We start from the raw sequence: 18544 nt of genomic DNA on the forward strand, positions 1-18544 counted from the left end.
GGTGGTCCTTCTGGGGGTCAGGCCTTGAGCATCTTACACTGGTGGCAGGTTTGGGAGCAGTTGAGGGGCTTCCTGTGTGTCTTTTGGGGGTGACCCTGGAAGTTGGCACTCTGGAAGGGAGCTGTTTGCCCCTAGAGTTTTGGAAAGAGCCCTGAACCTGTTCGGTCCCCCTCGGAAAGGAAGGGAGCAGTGGCTTAGTCCCTCCCTCCCCCATTCGTGCAATGCCTGGGGTAGGGGTAGACCTGGAGCGGGTGGACACATATCCTTGGAATTCGTCAGGACAGCTGCTCCCAGGCCTTGGCCCTCAGTCAGTCTGGGGCTGAGGAGTAGGGAAGCTGGGAGCTTGGGGCGGAGGAAGAAGATGCGTTTAGAAAGACCTCCATTATGCGAACTGGAGTCCATTTATGCAAACTGGTCACCCTTCCAGTAGCTCCAAAGAGTGGCAGTGGAGTGGCATCTTGATTGATTTAACCTCTTCTCAGGGAAACTGGGTCTGCAAGGGAGGATATGGCTGCGGGGTTGGAATAGGATCTGTCTGAGCTGCCAGGGTCAGAGTGGTGGCCCTAGGGAGGTTTTAGGGCCAGGGTGGTCCCGGGCTGTGGCAGGGGCTCTCAGATCGCCTCAGGCTCTCAGCTGCAAGGTGAAAAATACCATGAGGAATTGATCCGCCAAGGGCGGTCTTGTCTCAAAGCAAGTGGATTGCTGGGGTAAAGAATCTAGAGACCAGCTTAGAAAAAAAAAAAAAAAAAGAATAGCGTAGTCCTAAGGAACTATGAGGATCACCAGATTAACCCTTCATACATGGGGAAATTAAGGCCAGACATGACACAGGACTTTCCCAAGGCCAGTTGCTGCCACTGCGGTCCTGTGGGCCACGTTCTTACTCCACTGCACCCAGGAGGCTGCCAGCCTCTGTTCCTTTTAACATAGATCTCCTCAGTTGTTAAGACAGAAAGAGGAACTCAGAGGGGTCCCTGTGTGTAAGGCAGAGGGAGACCACCAGAACCAGGGTAAGCACCCCACTTGGTAGCCAGTTCAAGGCCTTGGGGATGCTTTCAACATTTACAGCCAGGTTTGAGGCCCCATTGTCATGCTGCGCTACTCGGCCTTGGTCTCCTTGTCTGTAAAATGGGCCCATTAGCAATGCACAGGGTTGCTGTGATGAAGGGTGAGGTCCCACAAGCAAAAACTGTGCAGTGAGGGGGGAATTGTTAAGTGTTGTTCCTACGCCACTCACCCCTTCCTGTGAGCTCCCCATATTCCCTGGCTCAAAGGAGTCTTGAATGGCAGGGATGGAGGACTCCCTGCCTGGACTTTGAAGACCCCTGCTTTCTGGGTGACCACCTTTTCTCCCCTTCGACAGTGAACTAATAAATTGGAGGTAGATAGGGCTGGGAAGAGGACAGGAGAGCAAGGCTGACTTTGGACATGGGCTCGAAATTGAAAACCTAATGAGTCTTGGAGGGTGGTTAAGATAATCTCGGGGCTGAGGCAGCACTGAGGCCTGATGGTCAGCCGGCCCTCCCCAAAGTGTGGCTCGCCGTTCTGGAGATAGGGGCTTTGGAAACTGCGAAAGCATCCTGGCAGGCCAGCTCTGGTTGCTCCCTGGCCATAGCTGCTCTGACTACAGGCAGCAGGACGCAGGTCAGCCTCTGCCCATCAGAGGTCAGAGGCAGGGCCTCCAGCACCAGACTCAGCAGTGCCACTGCAAACCTGGCACAACAGACTGGTCCCAGGACCCAGCTCAGTAGTGAAGTTGGAAACCAAGGTTGAGTCTCCCCATCTCCCTTTCCCCAACCCGAAAGACCCAAGATGGGTGTGGGTGAAAGAGGGAGAAGGAATTGCTACTCCAGAAACTCTCATTCGCCCACACAAAAAGAGGTGGGGTTCAAAGTCTGAACTCTTCTAGTGCCTGGGTGCCTTTGGGTTTAAATTCAGCTGCAGGTGCCCCCAACACCACTTCCACCTGAGCACGCCACGAGAAGCCAGGCTATCTTAGAAATTGTTTCCCGGAATCAAAGCGACTTGATTTGGAGAGTTGGGTGAGGAGAAACTCACCCCTATACCTGTCAGGGCGTCAGAGATGTGAGGCAATTCTCTACCTCCGCTGGAAAAAGTGCACATTTATTAAAGATCGACTGTTTAACACAACAACGTAGATTTTTTACAACCCGTTCCCCATCTCTGCTTTGAAGCCTGCCAGGCTGCAGCTGGGGATCCAGGAGGGAAAGCCCGCAGGCGCAGAGGGGACAATCCGGGAAGTGGTAAAGGGGACACCCGGGCACTGGGCCTGTGCTTTCGTTGCAGGCGAGGAAGTGGAACGCGCGCTGCAGATTCAGCGCGGGGCTAGAGGAGGACCTGGATCCCTGAACCCCGGGGTGGAAAGGGAGCCTCCGGGCGGCTGTGGGTGCCGCGCTCCTCGGAGCCAGCAGCTGCTGGGGCGGCGTCCGAACTCCCCAGGTCTGGGCACGGGCAGTGGGGGCACCGGGCCTTCTGTCTGTCCTCAGAATACGTAGGATACCCGCGGGTGACAGGCCCTGCCAGGCTAGGAGCCTCCTTCCCTGCCCCTCCCCATCGGCCGCGGGAGGCTTTCTTGGGGCGTCCCCACGACCACCCCCTTCTCACTCGGTCCCCAGTTTGGAAAAGGGCGCAAGAAACGGGCTTTTCAGGGACCCCGGGGAGAACAGGAGGGCCCCGAGGCGGGAGAAGGATTGAAGCGTGCAGAGGCGCCCCAAATTGCGACAATTTACTGGGATCCTTTTGTGGGGAAAGAAGGCTTAGAAGCTCAAGCTATAGGCTGTCCTAGAGCAACGAGGCGAGAACCTGGCCCCAAACTCCCTCCTTACGCCCTGGCACAGGTTCCCCGCGCCTGGTGTTCCCAAGGGAGCCCCCTGAGCCCACCGCCCCTGCAGGGGGTCGTGCTGCGGCTTCTGGGTCGTAAACGCTGAGGTCGGGGGTGGCGGAGCTGTAGAGGCTGCCTGCGCAGAAAGCTCCAGGATCCCAAAATGTGCTTGCGTGGAGCAGGGAGCGGAAGAGGCAGCTCGTCCTCATCCTCCTCTCCCGCCACGCACATATCCTTCTTGACTTTGAAGTGGTTTGCAATCCGAAAGTGAGACCTTGCGTCCTCAGATGGCCCGCAACGCGCCAAAGGCCACGCTCCCCAGAGACACCCCTCTCCCCTCCCCTACCCCAGCTCCCCCTGGGGCGGGTGGTAACTGGGGGAGGAGAGGAAGCAGGCAGGGAAGGGGTGGGAAAGCCAGAGAGGGCGGCACAAAGTGGTGGCAGCCCGGCAAACACCGGGGCTTCGGGCTGGGCCGCGCTCGTTTAATCCCGCAAAAATCCCATTTTGGAGGTGAGAAATAGAGATTAGAGGTCGGGCCCTTCTGGAGATCAGACCGAGGAGATGGGCCCAGCTGGCGTCTTAAAGCAAGGAGGGGGAGTCGGGAGGAGGGTGAGACCCCTGCACCCAGGTGGGGGCTCCCAAACCGTTCTGGATTTTCCACACTCCCAGGTCCGATTTTCCATGGAGGGCTGGGATTAGGGACCGGCACCTTCTTGTTGTTAACCGCATTTGATATTCACAAGAACCCTGTGAGGAGACTTTGTCACCGTTTTTAGATGCCTGAGGTTGCCGGAGGGGCAGTGAGAGAATCGTCTAACCTGGTGTTCCTACCACAGTCCAGGCCCTGTGTCCTGGGCTGGACCCACAGTCCCTGCCACCACCCAGAGGAAGGCGCGAAGCTGGCTGCCTCCTTTACAGGTCTCCCTTAGGTGCCCTCATGAAGGCGGACGGCCACCTCACAGTGCAGGAACTATCTCCCCGTTTGCTCCCAAATAGTCTTTTTGGTGTGGTGCTGTTTATGGTCTGTGACCTGCATCTGGAGTACCCCCAGGGCCAGCTTCGGAAGAGGAGGGATCACTTGGAGGCAGTGTCTGTAGTGTGAGGAACGAAGACAGGCTGTGGGACCAACATGCACACACTCCCAGGTGCTGGGGGGCAGGGAGGAATGAGGCGCTGGCTCCCTTTCCCTCCATTTCTCCCTGGGGGTCCCAGCAACCTGGCCATCCCTGACTTCCAACAGCACAGCGTCCCCACAGGTCCTGCAGTGCTCTGCAGGGGTGCAGGGAGCTCCCCTCCCCCCAGCCCCAACCTCACCTCCCTCACCCCCACCCCACCCCCATCCCTCCGGCAGGAAACCACAGGCTGGGTTGGGGACCCCTGGTGCTCCAGGAGAGCAGTGAGTGCTGGGAGCCGCTAACCCCGAGGCGCCTAGCACAGACTCTTCTCACCCCTTATTTTTGAAATAAAGCCCTTCCTTAGGTCCACATAAGGGCCACCTGCTCAGTGCCTCACTTTCGTGGGAGTGTATATCACTTTACAGTACCAAGACAATTTTCTTTTCGTTACAAATCTTTATTTAGTCTCTGCGTTTAGACCAAAGTAGATTTTTATGGGCTGAGTGAAAAAACCTCGCCCGCATTGGTTTCTAATGGAACAGCTGGCAGCGCCACCGCCCCAGGGTGGGGTGGCCTAGAGGCAGGGGTGCTTGGGAGGAACATCTAGCACCAGACCACTTCCACCAGGTGGGAAAGGGACGTTTGCTTCAAATCTCCGCCGGCAAAGCAGAGGCTTTGAGGAATTACAGAAAAACTATAATGATCTAAAAGAGAACAAGTTATCTTGAAGTGTGCGGGCATTTGAATTATACAGAAAATTGTCCCGTGTGCCCAATGCACTTTTGCATGTAGAGCCAGGGCCTTTGAGGAGGCTTTCAGGAGATCCCGGGCAGCGGAGTCTGGTCTGGAGTTTCATTTCCGTAGGTGCAGATTTCTCCCCAAGTCTTCCCGCCATGGGCTTTGCAAGAAGCCAGGGCCCAGAGGCCACGCTCACCGTTAGCACTGCACAGGGCAAAGGTGGCTCCATGACAACTGCCCAACCCCAGCAACGACCCAGCAGCAGAGAAAAGGACAGCTGCCGGGGTGCGTTTGTCCCTTTTTGGAAATCAGAATTCCTGGGTCCTTAGTAAAGTCTTACTTCACCAAATCCCAGGACCTTCACATTTTGATTCTTGCCATTGCTGGTTAAACAGTTGTAAATGCTGCCGCCACGAGGCCTGGGAGGAAGGACCTGGTGGTGAGAGCAGAGGGAGTGCTGCTGATCTCGGTGGTGATGTGGGGTGAGCGCGATTTCCCGAGATTAAAAAGCCACCACTGCCCCCGTGGTGGAGGCTGGGGGCCCCCGAATAATGAGCTGTGATTTTATTCCCGGGATCGTGTATGTGGAAATTAGCCACCTCCTCAGCCAGGATAAGCCCCTAATTCCTTGGGCCCAGGAGGAGAAATTAAAGGTCATCCCTTTTTAAACTGCGGAATAGTTTTTTTTTTTTTAACTTTTTTTTTTTTAAGTTTTTATTTGCCGAATAGGGAAGGGTTTGCGAAGCCGCTGCCCTGGGCCGAGGTGCATTTTACGCTTCCAGAGGTCGAGGCCTCCAGAGACCGCGATGCCCAGGGCGTTCCCGGGGAGGCTGAGAGACCCAGCGTGCTCTGGGTGACTGCACGACGATTCCTCGGGAACCCACTCGGGGCTGCCCGCTTGGAAGGGCTTTGCGGCCCCGGGAACGGTCTCCAGGATCTCCATGGCTGGTCAGGTTCCCCGTCCCTCGTATCCCGCGCTGCCCGGGGGCTCCTGCCTGGTTCGGTGCTCGCGGCACCGCACGCAGGCCGGCAGTGGGGGGCTGGGGCTGGGCCTGGCCCGCAGTTCCTGGGGTGGGGGGCGGGCATCGTGGGTTGGGGCAGGGGACCCGCCAGCAGCGCCCGCAGCTCGTCCCGCAGGGGTCGCAGCCAGGGGTCGGGCGCTAGGCTCGTCGGCAGGGAAGCGCCGGGCGCGTTGTCCTCCGGGGAGGTTGGGGTGCAGGCTGTGCACCGACCCTCGCCATCTGGCGCTGCAGCCACCAGCCACAGCGCTTAGTGGAGGGTCTGCGGCCAGGCTCCCGGAGGAAAGATTCCGGGGAGGGCTCGGGGGTTGTCCCAGCTCGCGCTAAGCGTCGCAGCCTCGCCCGGCTTTCCTGCTTCCTTGGGGTGTGCAGGGGAAGCCTGGGGTCTCGCGGGGCGCAGCAGTCAGGCCGAGGGTGTAGCAGGAGGGGAGCCCTGACAGGCAGGGCCCTCTTTCCCCTGGGGCTCAACACTGGTTAGTAGATTTTGCGGAGGTGGCGAGGAAGGGCAGGAGGCCTGCTGAGCGGAGGAGTCGGGGGATCCCTAATTATGTGACAAGAGACCCTTTCCAGTCCGGCCTGTGGCCCATCCCTCTCCCACCGCCAGCAGATTGGAGTCTGCTCTCGGGGAGCCCCCAGGTAAACCCCTCCCAGGCAGAAGGTTTCGGATTGGAAGGAGGACTGCGCTCGCGGGGCGCCTGTGAGAGCTGGGAAGCCCGAGGGGTAGCGCGTAGGGGGTTTTTTATGCGGGGGGAGCTGCCTCCTGGGCGGCGGGGACTTTCTGTCTCAGCCTGTCTGCCTTTGGGAAAACAAGGAGTTGCCGGAGAAGCAGGGAAAGAAAGGAGGGAGGGAAGGAGGGAGGGAAGGAGGGTCCTTGGGGGAATATTTAAGGGTCAAATCGATATCCCCGTTTGGCCACGAGAATGGCGATTTCAAAGCAGATTAGATTACTTTGTGGCATTTCAAATAAAACGGCAATTTCAGGGCCATGAGCACGTGGGAGACCCGCGGGAGCTGTGGGCCTGGCAGGCTCGCACGGGCGCCCGGGCTGCCGGCCGCTGCGGGGATTTCTCCCCCGGCCTTTTCTTTTTAACCGAGGGCAAAGGGGCGACGGCGAGAGCACAGATGGCGGCTGCGGAGCCGGGGAGGCGGCGGGGGGACGCGCGCGGGACTCGTGGGGAGGGCTGACAGGGTGCAGGGGTTCCGCGTGACCTGCCTGGCGCCGAGGCATCGGGCTCAGCTCTGCAGTTTACTGATTTGCGTTTTTCCCTCGTCCAGGTTTAGGAGACGCATGGGGACAGCCGAGCCGCGCCGGGCCCATGGACAGCGTCGCCAAGGAGCTGGGATCGCACTTGCTGCAGGTAGAGCGGCCGCGCCAGGGGAGGAGCGCAGCCGCAGCAGGCTCCCTTCCGACCCCGCCACCCCAGCCTCCAGGCGCCCCTTCCCCAGGGCTGCCGGACAGATCTGGAGGCTGCCGGGGGCTGGGGATAGGGGTGGTCCCCACTGCGGAGGGATGGACGCTTAGCATGTCGGATGCGGCCTGCGGCCAACCCTACCCTAACCCTACATCTGCCCCTACACCCCGCCGAAGGCCCCAGGACTCCCCAGGCCACCTGAGACCTAGGCCGGGGGCGCCTCCCGAGCGTGGTCAAGTCGTTTCCAATCTCACTTCCCTCGGCAGCTTCCACCCAGCGCTTGCTCTGTGCCAGGCGCTAGGGCCGGAGCAGCAGGAATGATCGGGCCGCTCGGGGCTCTAAAGCATTCGGCCGCTGCGTGTGTGCAGGGGGCGCAAGGACGGAGAGACAGCATCAAAAATAGAATATTAACAGGGACACTTGTCCAGAGCTTACTGCAGGCCACATTCAGTTCCGGACCTTATTTGCGTCCCCCTCCCATCTAGAGTGGATTCTGGTTTTTTTATTTGTTTTGTTTTGTTTTTTGTTTGTTTGTTTGTTTGTTTTTGAGACAGAATCTCACTCTGTGGCCCAGGCTGGAGTGCAATGGCGCGATCTCGGCTCACTCCAACCTCCGTCTCCCGGGTTCAAGCGATTCTCCCGCTTCAGCCTCCCGAGTAGCCAGGATTGCAGGCACCCACCATCATGCCTGGCTAAATTTTGTATTTTTGTAGAGACGGGGTTTCACCCAGGCTGATCTCGAACTCCTGACCTCCGATGATCCGCCCACCTAAGCCTCCAAAAGTGTTGGGATTACAGGCTTGAGCCAACGCGTCCTGCCTGGGTTCTGTTTTTAACTCCATGTTTTTAGAGGAGGAAATTGAGGCACAGAGAGGTTAAATAACATGTCTAAGGTCACACAGCAAGGGGTGGAGAGGAGTTAACCCATTGGCCTAGCTCTAGAGCCCACCCGGATAACCAGAACTTGGTGAGGCCTCCGGGCTCTTGCTTGGTTTGGAGCCAGGTGCTTAGCACCCCGAGCCCTGGGCCATTCACCCTGCAGGAGCTGCACGCTCCCCTGACCTCGGCTTTTCTCTGGCAGCAGAGGGGCTTTGCGGATCGGCCGGGTAGCCCTGAGCACAGCTCACCACTTCCAGGTGGGCGGTTGGCGCTGGCTGGGGACACATCCCGATCTTTCAAATGCCCTTTACAGAGCCTCATCAACGACCCGATTCATTCCCCCCCGCCGTCATTTGTCTCTGCCATCGAAAAATGCCTACCAAGAGCTGCTCTGCATTTCCGCCCTCTATTTTGTGTTTTACTTTAAAATAATAATAATAAAAAAAATGTTGGCTGCAGGACGCCATGACTTAGGTCAGCGAGTCAGCCGCTAGCTCTGCATTTCCAAAAAGCAGATCTTTTCACAACTCTCTTGCCCCAAGTGCCCTAGTGTGGTTTATTTTTTAAAATGCATGCCTGCGTTAGAGAAGACCCGGGGAATATTTGAAACCCCGAGCTTTTACAGCATAAAGCGCATGGTGTGGCCGCGGCGGGTAATGGCGCTCTGGGAGCCCTGCCCAGGCGGCCTCTGCTCCCCCTCCTCCACTTCCAGCTCCGAGCTGGGTGTGTTGCAAGTTTCATACTCCTACATATTATAAGTGACACTAATATCAGGGACAACTAAGTGCTGGGGAACTTCAATGAAAACCTGGCTGGCAAAGTCAACACCCTCAGACTTCTCTATGCTACATTTCTTTAATTAATTCCGGAGTGGTGTGTGGACGGACGTCTTTGCACTTATTATACATGTAAGTGAATTAGGCCATTTGAAGCTACGAAGTCATACCCAACATTTTCCATTAAGAATATTATTTTTTTAGCTACTGCTGGCAACTTTTAGAATTTAATTATGATAATTTTCCTCTTTTCCTCATTATCCCAGATATGGCTGGTTGTGAGATGCTTTTTCACTAAATGTGTCTCTTTAATGATTTTGGAATTAAGCAAGCATGCCAAATGCGCCAAGACATTTATAACTTTAGAAATTGCTGTATAGTTTATATTTTTGGAACACCACAGGTTTAGTTGGGAAAATATTTTGCAGCTGAGTTAGAAACTTGAAAGTTAGGCTTATAATCAAGATGCTGATTTTCAACCTTAGCATCGGGGAAGGTAATGATAGTTTAGTTGGCAAAGACTTTTTGCAGCAAACTGTATTTGAGACAGCAGAATCCAAGGATATCTTTCAAGATTCACTTATACTACATTCTTTTCAGCCCCCTCTCTAGGGGTTGGGGGGGTGGCTTAGAAAAACCAAAGGTAATCTGGTTTCAATTACATGCTGTGAAAATAGAATTTGTGGCCAGAAATTAATTTGGAATATTTTTTATGGGGGCAGCATTGTGGGTTGTATGAGTCTTTCACCAACTTTATTGCTTTTCTTTGGTTCTGGATCTAAAATATGAATGAGTAAATAAAATACATTTTCCTTTTTCAAAAATAATTTAGTCTTTTTATCCTTGACACATAAATATAATCATTACCTTTTTATTTGTCTTAATTACCTCTTACAGTTTTACTTTATTTTTGAGGGTTAGCCAACTTAGGAAAAATCAGAATTTCATTTGGGTAGTTTTCATGTTTCAGAAGTTGATACTTTTCCTCCTTGAATTTTGCAAAGGTTATTTGATCTCTTGCAAATTCTAAATAATTAATTCTGTAGACGTAGTCTGGTAAAATAACCAGGTATTTTGTTTTATTTTCTGGGCAGTGGTAGTGTTCGGAATTTATTATTCAAATGGTACTTAGAGGTAACTAGAAAATTGTGGCAAATAAAGCATATGTCCTAGTGGTATAAATGACTGCCAATTATGACATAAAACGGTCTATATAGTGGTAGATTTTCCCCTAAGTACCATAGAACTCCGGATTTGTACTAAGTGCTAAAATGACCCCAAACAATAAAGCTACTACATTTAAACTGAGCTTGATAGGAATTCTCAAATGTTTTGCATGATTTTTGTGATGTGGATGTACGATTGTTTCTAAAGTGCTTTAAAAGCATTTCAGAGCCTGGCCTGGGAACTAAACCCTGGGTGCTGTTTCCTACAGTCCTTTTTAAGACCCTGAGCTTCATTTTTGCATTTAGCAAGCATGTGTCGATGGTCATATTTGATGCATCCCTCCATCCCAGTGACTGTACTTTAACTCTAATGTAGACTGATCATCTCTTATTCTGACACTTTATCTTTTACAGACTTTGGATGGATTTGTTTTTGTGGTAGCATCTGATGGCAAAATCATGTATATATCCGAGACCGCTTCTGTCCATTTAGGCTTGTCCCAGGTGGGTATTGCCTAATTTTATGTGCAACCAAAATATTAAATGAAGTGACAGCAGATTTTGACAGCCTCACCCAACTTGAAAATGAGTCTAAGTGTTTGCTTTTGTGTAAGAACATAACCCCAAATTGCAAAATCCTCTTCTCAGGACATCCTGCAGGGGTTTTCTTCTCCATATTTTACTTTTTTACTTTCTTTTTCCCTTGGGGTTTCATGACCAGTGTGTCTTTGCCACGTCAGCCTTGTTCCGAGATTCTGTCCCACACCTGGACTATCTGCTTATGTAGTAATGCTAGATGCCCTGAAAAGAGCTCCACAAAGGGACATGTTTCAGTCCACACTTGCTGGTCTGCACGTGGTATTGTGAGTTGCTATAAAGCAAGAGGTAAGCTAATGTGGAACATGGATTTTATGCAGAATGTTCTTTGGGGAGAGAGAATGGGGAGGGGTAGATTTATGAGTGTTCGCATGGAATTCAGGGTCATTTTTCCTGACTTTTTCCAGTTCAGTGGTCGTTTCAGCAAAGCATTTTATATGCTTGTGATAGAAACTCATAAAACTCAGTTTACTACTGTTTTGAACAGCAAGGTTTCTTTAGAACATCTGAATATTACCAATTTTTCTGGAAAGATGGAATCATCTTCTAAAAATGGTCCACCGTTTCCTTAGAGGAAAGAGGGGGACTCAGCTTTGTCTCTCCCTGGCAAGCCAAGGGTTTGGTGGGGGATTTGGGGGCTCCCTGGGCCCGTTGAATGTCTGAAAGGGGATAGTGTGACTGATCATTCCCATTCACATGCCTGACTTAACAAATGCGGATCATGATTTTAAAAGTCACATTTTAAACTACATGCAGGGACTAAATATTTCTTCACATTGTGTACTATCAGAGTGATTTTTCACCATGACTGAAGATACACTAGAATTAATGATAGATACAGTGGATAGGTTCCAGAGAGGCCCATAATGCATTTGAATTACACCCGCCTCCTAATGTAGTTAAGCCAAAATAAAACATGCCGATTAATGTGGCTTCAGTTTGCTCATTGAAAAACAAAACGACCACATTTGGCAACCTGCATCTGGTGTATTCCTTTTATTTTTCTGCCAACACTTTTTTTTATAAACTTGCTATTTATTTACAACCTTCTCTCTGATGTATGGATATCCTCATCCAGATCCATGTGGGTTTATGTAACTCTGTGTTTCTCAGGCAAAGCCCTTTAAAATGAATTACATATTAAAATGATTTGGAAGTTTTTCTCTTCCTCTTCTCTGCTTTTATCAAACCAAGTCTCCCAAATACAGTTTACTAAGGCTTGGCACCTGTGCCTATGTGACTCATGGGATTAGTGTACTTGTAGAATGGGAACTACTGCTGGGAATAGGAAATTTACTATTTTCCATAATTATTAGGTTGATGCAAAAGTAAATGTAGTCTTTCCATTACTTTTAATGGCAATGACCGCAATTACCTTTGCACCAACCTAGTATTATTCTCTGAATTTTTACCTTGCCCTATTTAGAATTATTCAGGGCCCTTAAGTTGTACCCAGACTAGTTTCTACTTCTGACTTGGCCCGATTAGTTACCTTTTTTAATCATTTAGAAAACCTTTCATAGTCTTACAGTAATGTCACAAACACCACAAAACATTTCACACACTTTTAAAGATGACTGATTGAAAATCTTTTAAAATAGGTAAAGTCACTGTTATCAAATATTAAATTTAGATCTGAGCTCCCTAGCAGTCAAAGCAAAAAGGGAAATGCATTCAGTTATACAGTTTTTATTGTCTGATAGGGCAGGTTCTTTAACCTACTTGAACCATGTAACTTAAATAATAAAATCATGCCTGCTCTATCTGTCTTTAAGGGTCGTGGTGAGAAACAGATCAAAATGCCTATTTCATGTGATTTACAAACTACAGGGAGCAACACAAAATCCAGGCATACCCACGGTTTCATTTGAACAAAGTTACTTTCAGTAGAGTCCTTTGGGGGCTCCTATTAGGGCTGCTTGGTCATTTGGAATGTCCTGGCCCATCAGGAGGTACTGTGCACATCCCAAGAGATCCAGTGCATTCAGTCAGGCTGTCCAAGTTAGCCTCTCTGCGTTATTTTTCTCTTTTTATGTGGAAAATAGAATTGATTGATTATAAACACAATAATTAAGAAGGACCAAAATATTGGATAGGTGACAAATCTGCCTCCTGTTCATGATTGGCCCCACAGAAGGAAATCCAGGCAGCCTCACAAGTTGAAGTACTCTATTTCCTCATGATCATAATGCAGCAGGAAAACTTTGCATCATAATTTTGAGAGAGGAGAGGGGTTAGGCACTACTATTTTCTAAGAAAGTTGTAGAGATACATACGTTGTCTCTTTCTCTCCAGTAGAAGTGACAGTTTCTAAAAAGATAAGTCAAACTGATCGTCTGCATAGAGCAACTAATTTTTTCTGATTTCTCTGCGGGGCTGTGTTAGTTAGCATCAGTCCACAGCTACAAAAACACTTTAGTGCCCATGTGCCCTCTTTGTCGGTGTCTAGGGAGCGTTCCATGGTGAACTGCTTAAATAAGCAACAACAAACTTTTCTCTCAAATCTTCCCCCTGTTCATGATTAACTCCATAGAAGGAAATCTAGGCAAAATCACAATGTGTATTTTTTTCTGTCTTCTTTACTTAAATAGTAAAATAAAGTATTGAATAGGATGTCAAATACCCAACTGGTCTTTTAAACATTTTTGCACCTTTTAGATTATTTTTTAAAAGTCAGGCAAATGTATCAAGCATGAGACCGTTATTAAAATGGGCTTAAATATTTTTTTTAAGTCACGAGAGATAAAAGTGTTAATAAAATTTTACCCAGTAGTCAGAGTAACCTTTTAAACAGAATTTCTGATGAATAACGATAGTAGTAATAGCTGATACATGCTGCTCGTTTGTGTTCCAAAAACTTTCAGTTACCTTCAATGACATTATCTCATTAAGTAAAGATGTCTTTCATGTTGATTCAGCGTTAAACTTTATGTTAAAAGATCATAGAGAATGTAAGCCCCTAGATCTGCTATAATTGTGTGGAAATTCACTGCAAAGTGATTTTTTGTTTTGTTTTGTTTTGTTTTTGGTCTAACCTCTACTAAATAACTATCCAAATTCTTTATTTGAGGGTATGGAAATGATTCTTTATGGGTTATAAGCCCATGCCCATTCCAAGTCTTTTATTAAGCCTCATTTGAACAAGTGTTGAAATAAATCTACTTCGTATGGCAGAGCTTTTTAGTTTATTTTTTTGTTTACACTAGTAAACAAGTGATTGTTGCTGACAAACTTTGATACTAAAACAATGACAGAGATAACCATAAAATGCCAGTTGTCTCCTCAGCCCAGGGTCCAAGCGTTAGGCAATAGAGAGGCAGGCTTTCAGCCTGAAAACTCCCTTTGGTGGACACACTCACACACGTGTCCACACACAAAGTATCTAGACAAGTTTCTATCTACGTGGATGAGGTAGACCTGGGGCAGCAATCTTTTTCCATGCATGTTTACTAAATGATTTAGTTCCATGTGCTTTTTTGGTTAATGCAATTATTTTACTTTTATTTAGGGAGGAGGAAAAAAAAGCCCTGTGTAGCTGCTGTATACATTTTTAAGTATCCTTGGATTAAGTTTCCTCACCAACATTGCATACAGTTATATAGCATCTAGGTAACAAGTATACATGTTCAAATAAATATAGGTATGTATGAAATAGCAGTTTATGAGACACATAAAAGAATGTCTTGTTTGAGACTGTGGCCCGAAACAACCATAAACATATCGATGATGTTGTTTGGAGGTACAAGACCTAATCCTTTCACTTTTGAAATAAAGACAAAAGACAACATAATTATGTTTGTTGACATAACTTGAACCCTGAAACCCAAACCATCTTATTTTAAAATCCTTAATTTACCATACTCAGCAAAGCACCCCAGAGTAACGTGCATTTTCAGAGTGCCAAGCACCTCTGCCCTTCCACGCAGAATATATGCATTTAGTGCTGTATTTATCATGCGTAGTTTTCTTGGCAAGAAGAAAAGCTATTCAGCAAAACATAAAAAAGCTCTTAGTAGGAAAGCTATCCATTTTGTAGTTAGCAGGGGTTTACAGATACTAAAATATCACATGGAAGGTCTGTTTTAATAAGGCTGATGTATGAGACCCGGGGAGTTTTATAGCGACAACCATAATTTTTTTTTTTTTTTTTTTGTGAACACATTTCTCTCAGTGTTCAAAAGCACGGAGAGATACGTAAATACAGGAAACACCACGTCAACCATAATTTTGAGTTAAGGTCAGGACTGTTTTATCATTCCAAAATTTGTTCTTTAAAGACATTTCCGTTATTTGAAGGCTGTTTCACTTCCTAGACAGCTCTGGAGTTTTCCCGTTCGTTTTGTCACAGACTCGAGCCTTCGGAAAACCAAGCCTTTCATCTGTGCAGCCTCACCCTTCTCATTCTTCAAACGCATGTGACGAGAACGGGAACTCTGAAAACATAAGAACCTACTCTGGGATTAAAACACAAATCTAACCCTTAATAAGCACAGATGGAAGGTCTTTCTGCAAGGAGGTAAAGAGGTTTCCCGAAAACACATCAGTTACTTTTTTCTAGAAAAGAACTTTGAGCAAACCAGAATTATTCTTTTTCCCTAAAAACATGGGGAAGGGAGAAACGATAGGCCACTATAACATTTCTCTATTTTGTTATTTTTTCATTTTTAAAATAGACTGTTGAAATTGTGAGTCACTGTATATTTTCTTTTCTTTTTTTTGTTTTGTTTTGTTTGTGTTTTTTTGAGGCAGAGTCTTGCTCTGTCTCCCAGGCTGGAGTGGAGTGGCGCGATGTCGGCTTACTGCAAACTCCGCCTCCCAGGTTCAAACGATTCTCCTGCCTCAGCCTCCCTTGTAGCTGGGATCACAGCCGCATGCCACCAGGCCCGGCTAATTTTTGTATTTTTAGTACGACATGATTTCACCATGTTGGCCAGGCTGGTCTTGAACTCCTGACCTCAGGTGATCCGCCTGCCTCGGCCTCCCAAAGTGTCAATATATATTTTCTTAAGCCAACTCTCTTATTTTTTAGCCTCTGTCACTCCGCACCTGGACAGGCCTTCCCAGGGCATAGTCATTGCCACCCTGAGGAAAAAGGGAAATGGTCCTGTCCCAAATGGCTGGCTTACATGTTGCCGGTTTATTTAAACTTTTTGAGGATTAACAGGAATGACTCGAAAGAAGAATGTTTAGTTTTTACTATTTTTCTTAAATGAAATCCTGTAATAACTTTTCAGGGAGGCAAATGTCCATCTGGGAGATCTGTTGAGAAAGTGCCAGGCTTGGGAAGTGGGTGTTAAGTAGAGGGTTGGGAGGATTCCTCTAATAGGATTCTCTCTGTTGCTCCGTTTGCATAATATTGGAAGGAAACATTCCTTGAATAATGTAAAACATAGAACTGTGAGAGCCGTTTTAGGGACAAGACGACTTAGCAGGCCAGAAGTGTAACTTATTCTGAATAAGAAAGCAACTCGCTCATCTTAACAAATTGGAGGAACTGGTTCTGAGGAGTGCGATAAATCACTTCACCCCTCCATGACCACCCCTTGGTCCCAAGTAAAAGCTGATGGCCTAGATGCTAATCTGGAACCGCAGCTCCCAGGAGAACCTCTCCATTAAGCAGCTGGCTGGGTTGTCCTGTTGCGTGAGGTGGCACCGTCAGGACGGCCACTTTGCAGATAATCATGTTGTCTCTCCTCTGATGGAGAGCCACAGGCTCCCGGCGACACCTGCAGCAAGACACACCTAAAAATAACAAGGGGGTGCCTTGGGACAAGACACACCATGAACCTCCTTTTGTTATCTTAAGTTACCCTCTCTCCTTAGGGCAGGGTCAAGAAGGAATTCTCCAGACCCACCCGAGATCCTTCACCACCCAAGGACGGTTTCCCACGTGCTTTGAGTTTCTTCTCAGGCTGGGCACTGGGGCTTCCCTTGGCAGTGGAGGAAATCCTACCACTGCCCCTGGGCCTCCCCTGAACAATGCTAGGGTACGCCGACTCACTGTCCTTGTCTGCCGCCCTCAGCACTATTGATTATAGCTCTAAAAATAGGATCCACCCACCACTGTTCATAAGGCTGCTCTGCTAGTCTTTTCTAGAACATTCTGTGCCACTGTCCATCTTAAGGTGGGTGGGGGCCCAGGTGTTGAGACTCTGTATCATATCCTCTCCTGGTGCTTATGTTTGGGAGAACATTAGAAAGGTTCTCAAGTTCGGGAATTTGGGCCTCCAGGGACCTCTGTGTAAAAATTGTAACTATGATGGGTATTTTCCTGGGGCCACCCATTCCTGCAAAGTGACATGGACGTGCTGTCCTCTGTGGGCTGTGTCTGGAAATAGGTGGCGTCGGACTGTTGAGGCAGCAACCCCAGGACATAATCCCCATATAACGTGGCTCTCTGGAGCGGGCCCACACCCTCCCGCAGGTCACGCACAGCCCCAGCCACATCCCTGGGTGGGAGCCACAGAAATAGCACAGTCATCTCGGACTGGGAGGGCCAGAGACACATTGCTGGCAATGTGAGAGAGGCCTGGCAGTGCCTGAGGGGCACAGCTCAGAGCCGACGAAGAAAGGGCCTTTGTCTGAGTTCATGTCTTCCTCGGGCACAGTGGCGGCCCCGCCGTGGCCGGCTGGTTGGCCTCAGAGTGGACAAGACTCCCACAGGGAGCACAATGTGGACAGGACAGCTGGCCTTCTGGCCACCCGGTCCCCTCAGATCACCAGCTGGGGAAGGACAGAGACCACAGCCTGGGTCTGTTTCAAGCCCTCTTCTATATGGAGGATGCTGCCCAGGCCAGCAGTGCCGCCCACCTCTGGTGCCCATCTTTTCCACCCTTTGCTTTCTGGTCCTTCCTGCTAAGGGTTCTCTTGGCTCCAAGCTCGAGCCTCAGGGCCCTGGCCTTTTTAGACAGTATGGGAGACAGTTCAGAGCTCTGAGCTCTGTTGAGAAAAGAAAACTGTTGCTGCGTTTGGCAAAGGTATGGGTTGTCAGCAGAGATCAAAGTTCTGTTCCTGGCAGGGTGCGCACCTGTGACACACCTTGCCCCTCCCCCTGCGCCAATCCCAGAGAGGCGGTGGCATTTCTGACCCTTCCCTTCCACGGCAGGTGGAGCTCACGGGCAACAGTATTTATGAATACATCCATCCTTCCGACCACGACGAGATGACCGCTGTCCTCACGGCCCACCAGCCGCTGCACCACCACCTGCTCCAAGGTATTCCATCCAGAGGAAAAAAAAACAGACTAAAAGCAAGGCAACATTCTTAAATGGAACTCAGGGCTTTGCTTCCCACATCTGCCAAGTGGCTGGGCATGACTAGGACAGCCCAGCCCAGGTCTCTCCAATACACACACAGCACCCACCATGTGGGGATTTGCATTTATACCTGTGTCTTTTAAGCCAATATTCATCAAGCTCCTATTGTTGGCCAGAAGCTGTGTTGAGTGCTAGGTAGAAGACAAAAGTGGTGCAAGCCTGCTCCCCTCATGCTCTTGGGTCAGAATTCCAGGGATTACAGCATCACGGGTCTAGACCAAGCTTCTCCTTAACCAAGATGCCATGCCCAAAACTCGGGGGTCGGGGGTGGTCCATGACATTTCGTGGGGAAAACTACATATGTGTTTCCTCCAGTTGAAATTTGGCATTTCCTTTGCTTCTGATGATAGATGGTAAACCATCTTGGGGTCACTAGTACCTGTGGCTTTGCCAACAATAGAAATCACAGATATTTTCCATATCATATTAAAGTTTTGCAGGTTTAAACATATCACTTATACCCACATGCCTACTTCAAAATTTCAGGAGTTCTGAGACCTGCTACTGAATCTTCTTATTTATGGATTAATAAAGCAGCACATTTATATCCGTATCACTGTGTTGAAATATTTTGATAATTATTTTCCAATACAGTTGCTTTTTTGGTAATCTTATATATTTTATTTTATGTATTTAAAAATGTTACTCCAAGTACGGATCTGTAGGTTTTGTGCTGTGGCACAA

At 49.1% G+C, this 18544-nt stretch overlaps 1 protein-coding gene across 1 annotated transcript in view; it reads left to right on the top strand.

Annotated features, from left to right (window-relative positions):
- SIM2 (SIM bHLH transcription factor 2) overlaps positions 1-18544 on the top strand; it is a 52330-nt gene that overhangs the window by 3113 nt on the left and 30673 nt on the right. The window contains exons 2-4 of the mRNA XM_030806313.1: positions 6990-7072; positions 10362-10451; positions 17650-17758. Of these exons, the coding sequence (XP_030662173.1) occupies positions 6990-7072; positions 10362-10451; positions 17650-17758 (282 nt within the window). The remainder of the gene's footprint in view (positions 1-6989; positions 7073-10361; positions 10452-17649; positions 17759-18544) is intronic.

The sequence above is a fragment of the Nomascus leucogenys genome, chromosome 25 (genome assembly GCF_006542625.1).
Source record: "Nomascus leucogenys isolate Asia chromosome 25, Asia_NLE_v1, whole genome shotgun sequence".
Lineage (NCBI taxonomy): Eukaryota > Metazoa > Chordata > Mammalia > Primates > Hylobatidae > Nomascus > Nomascus leucogenys.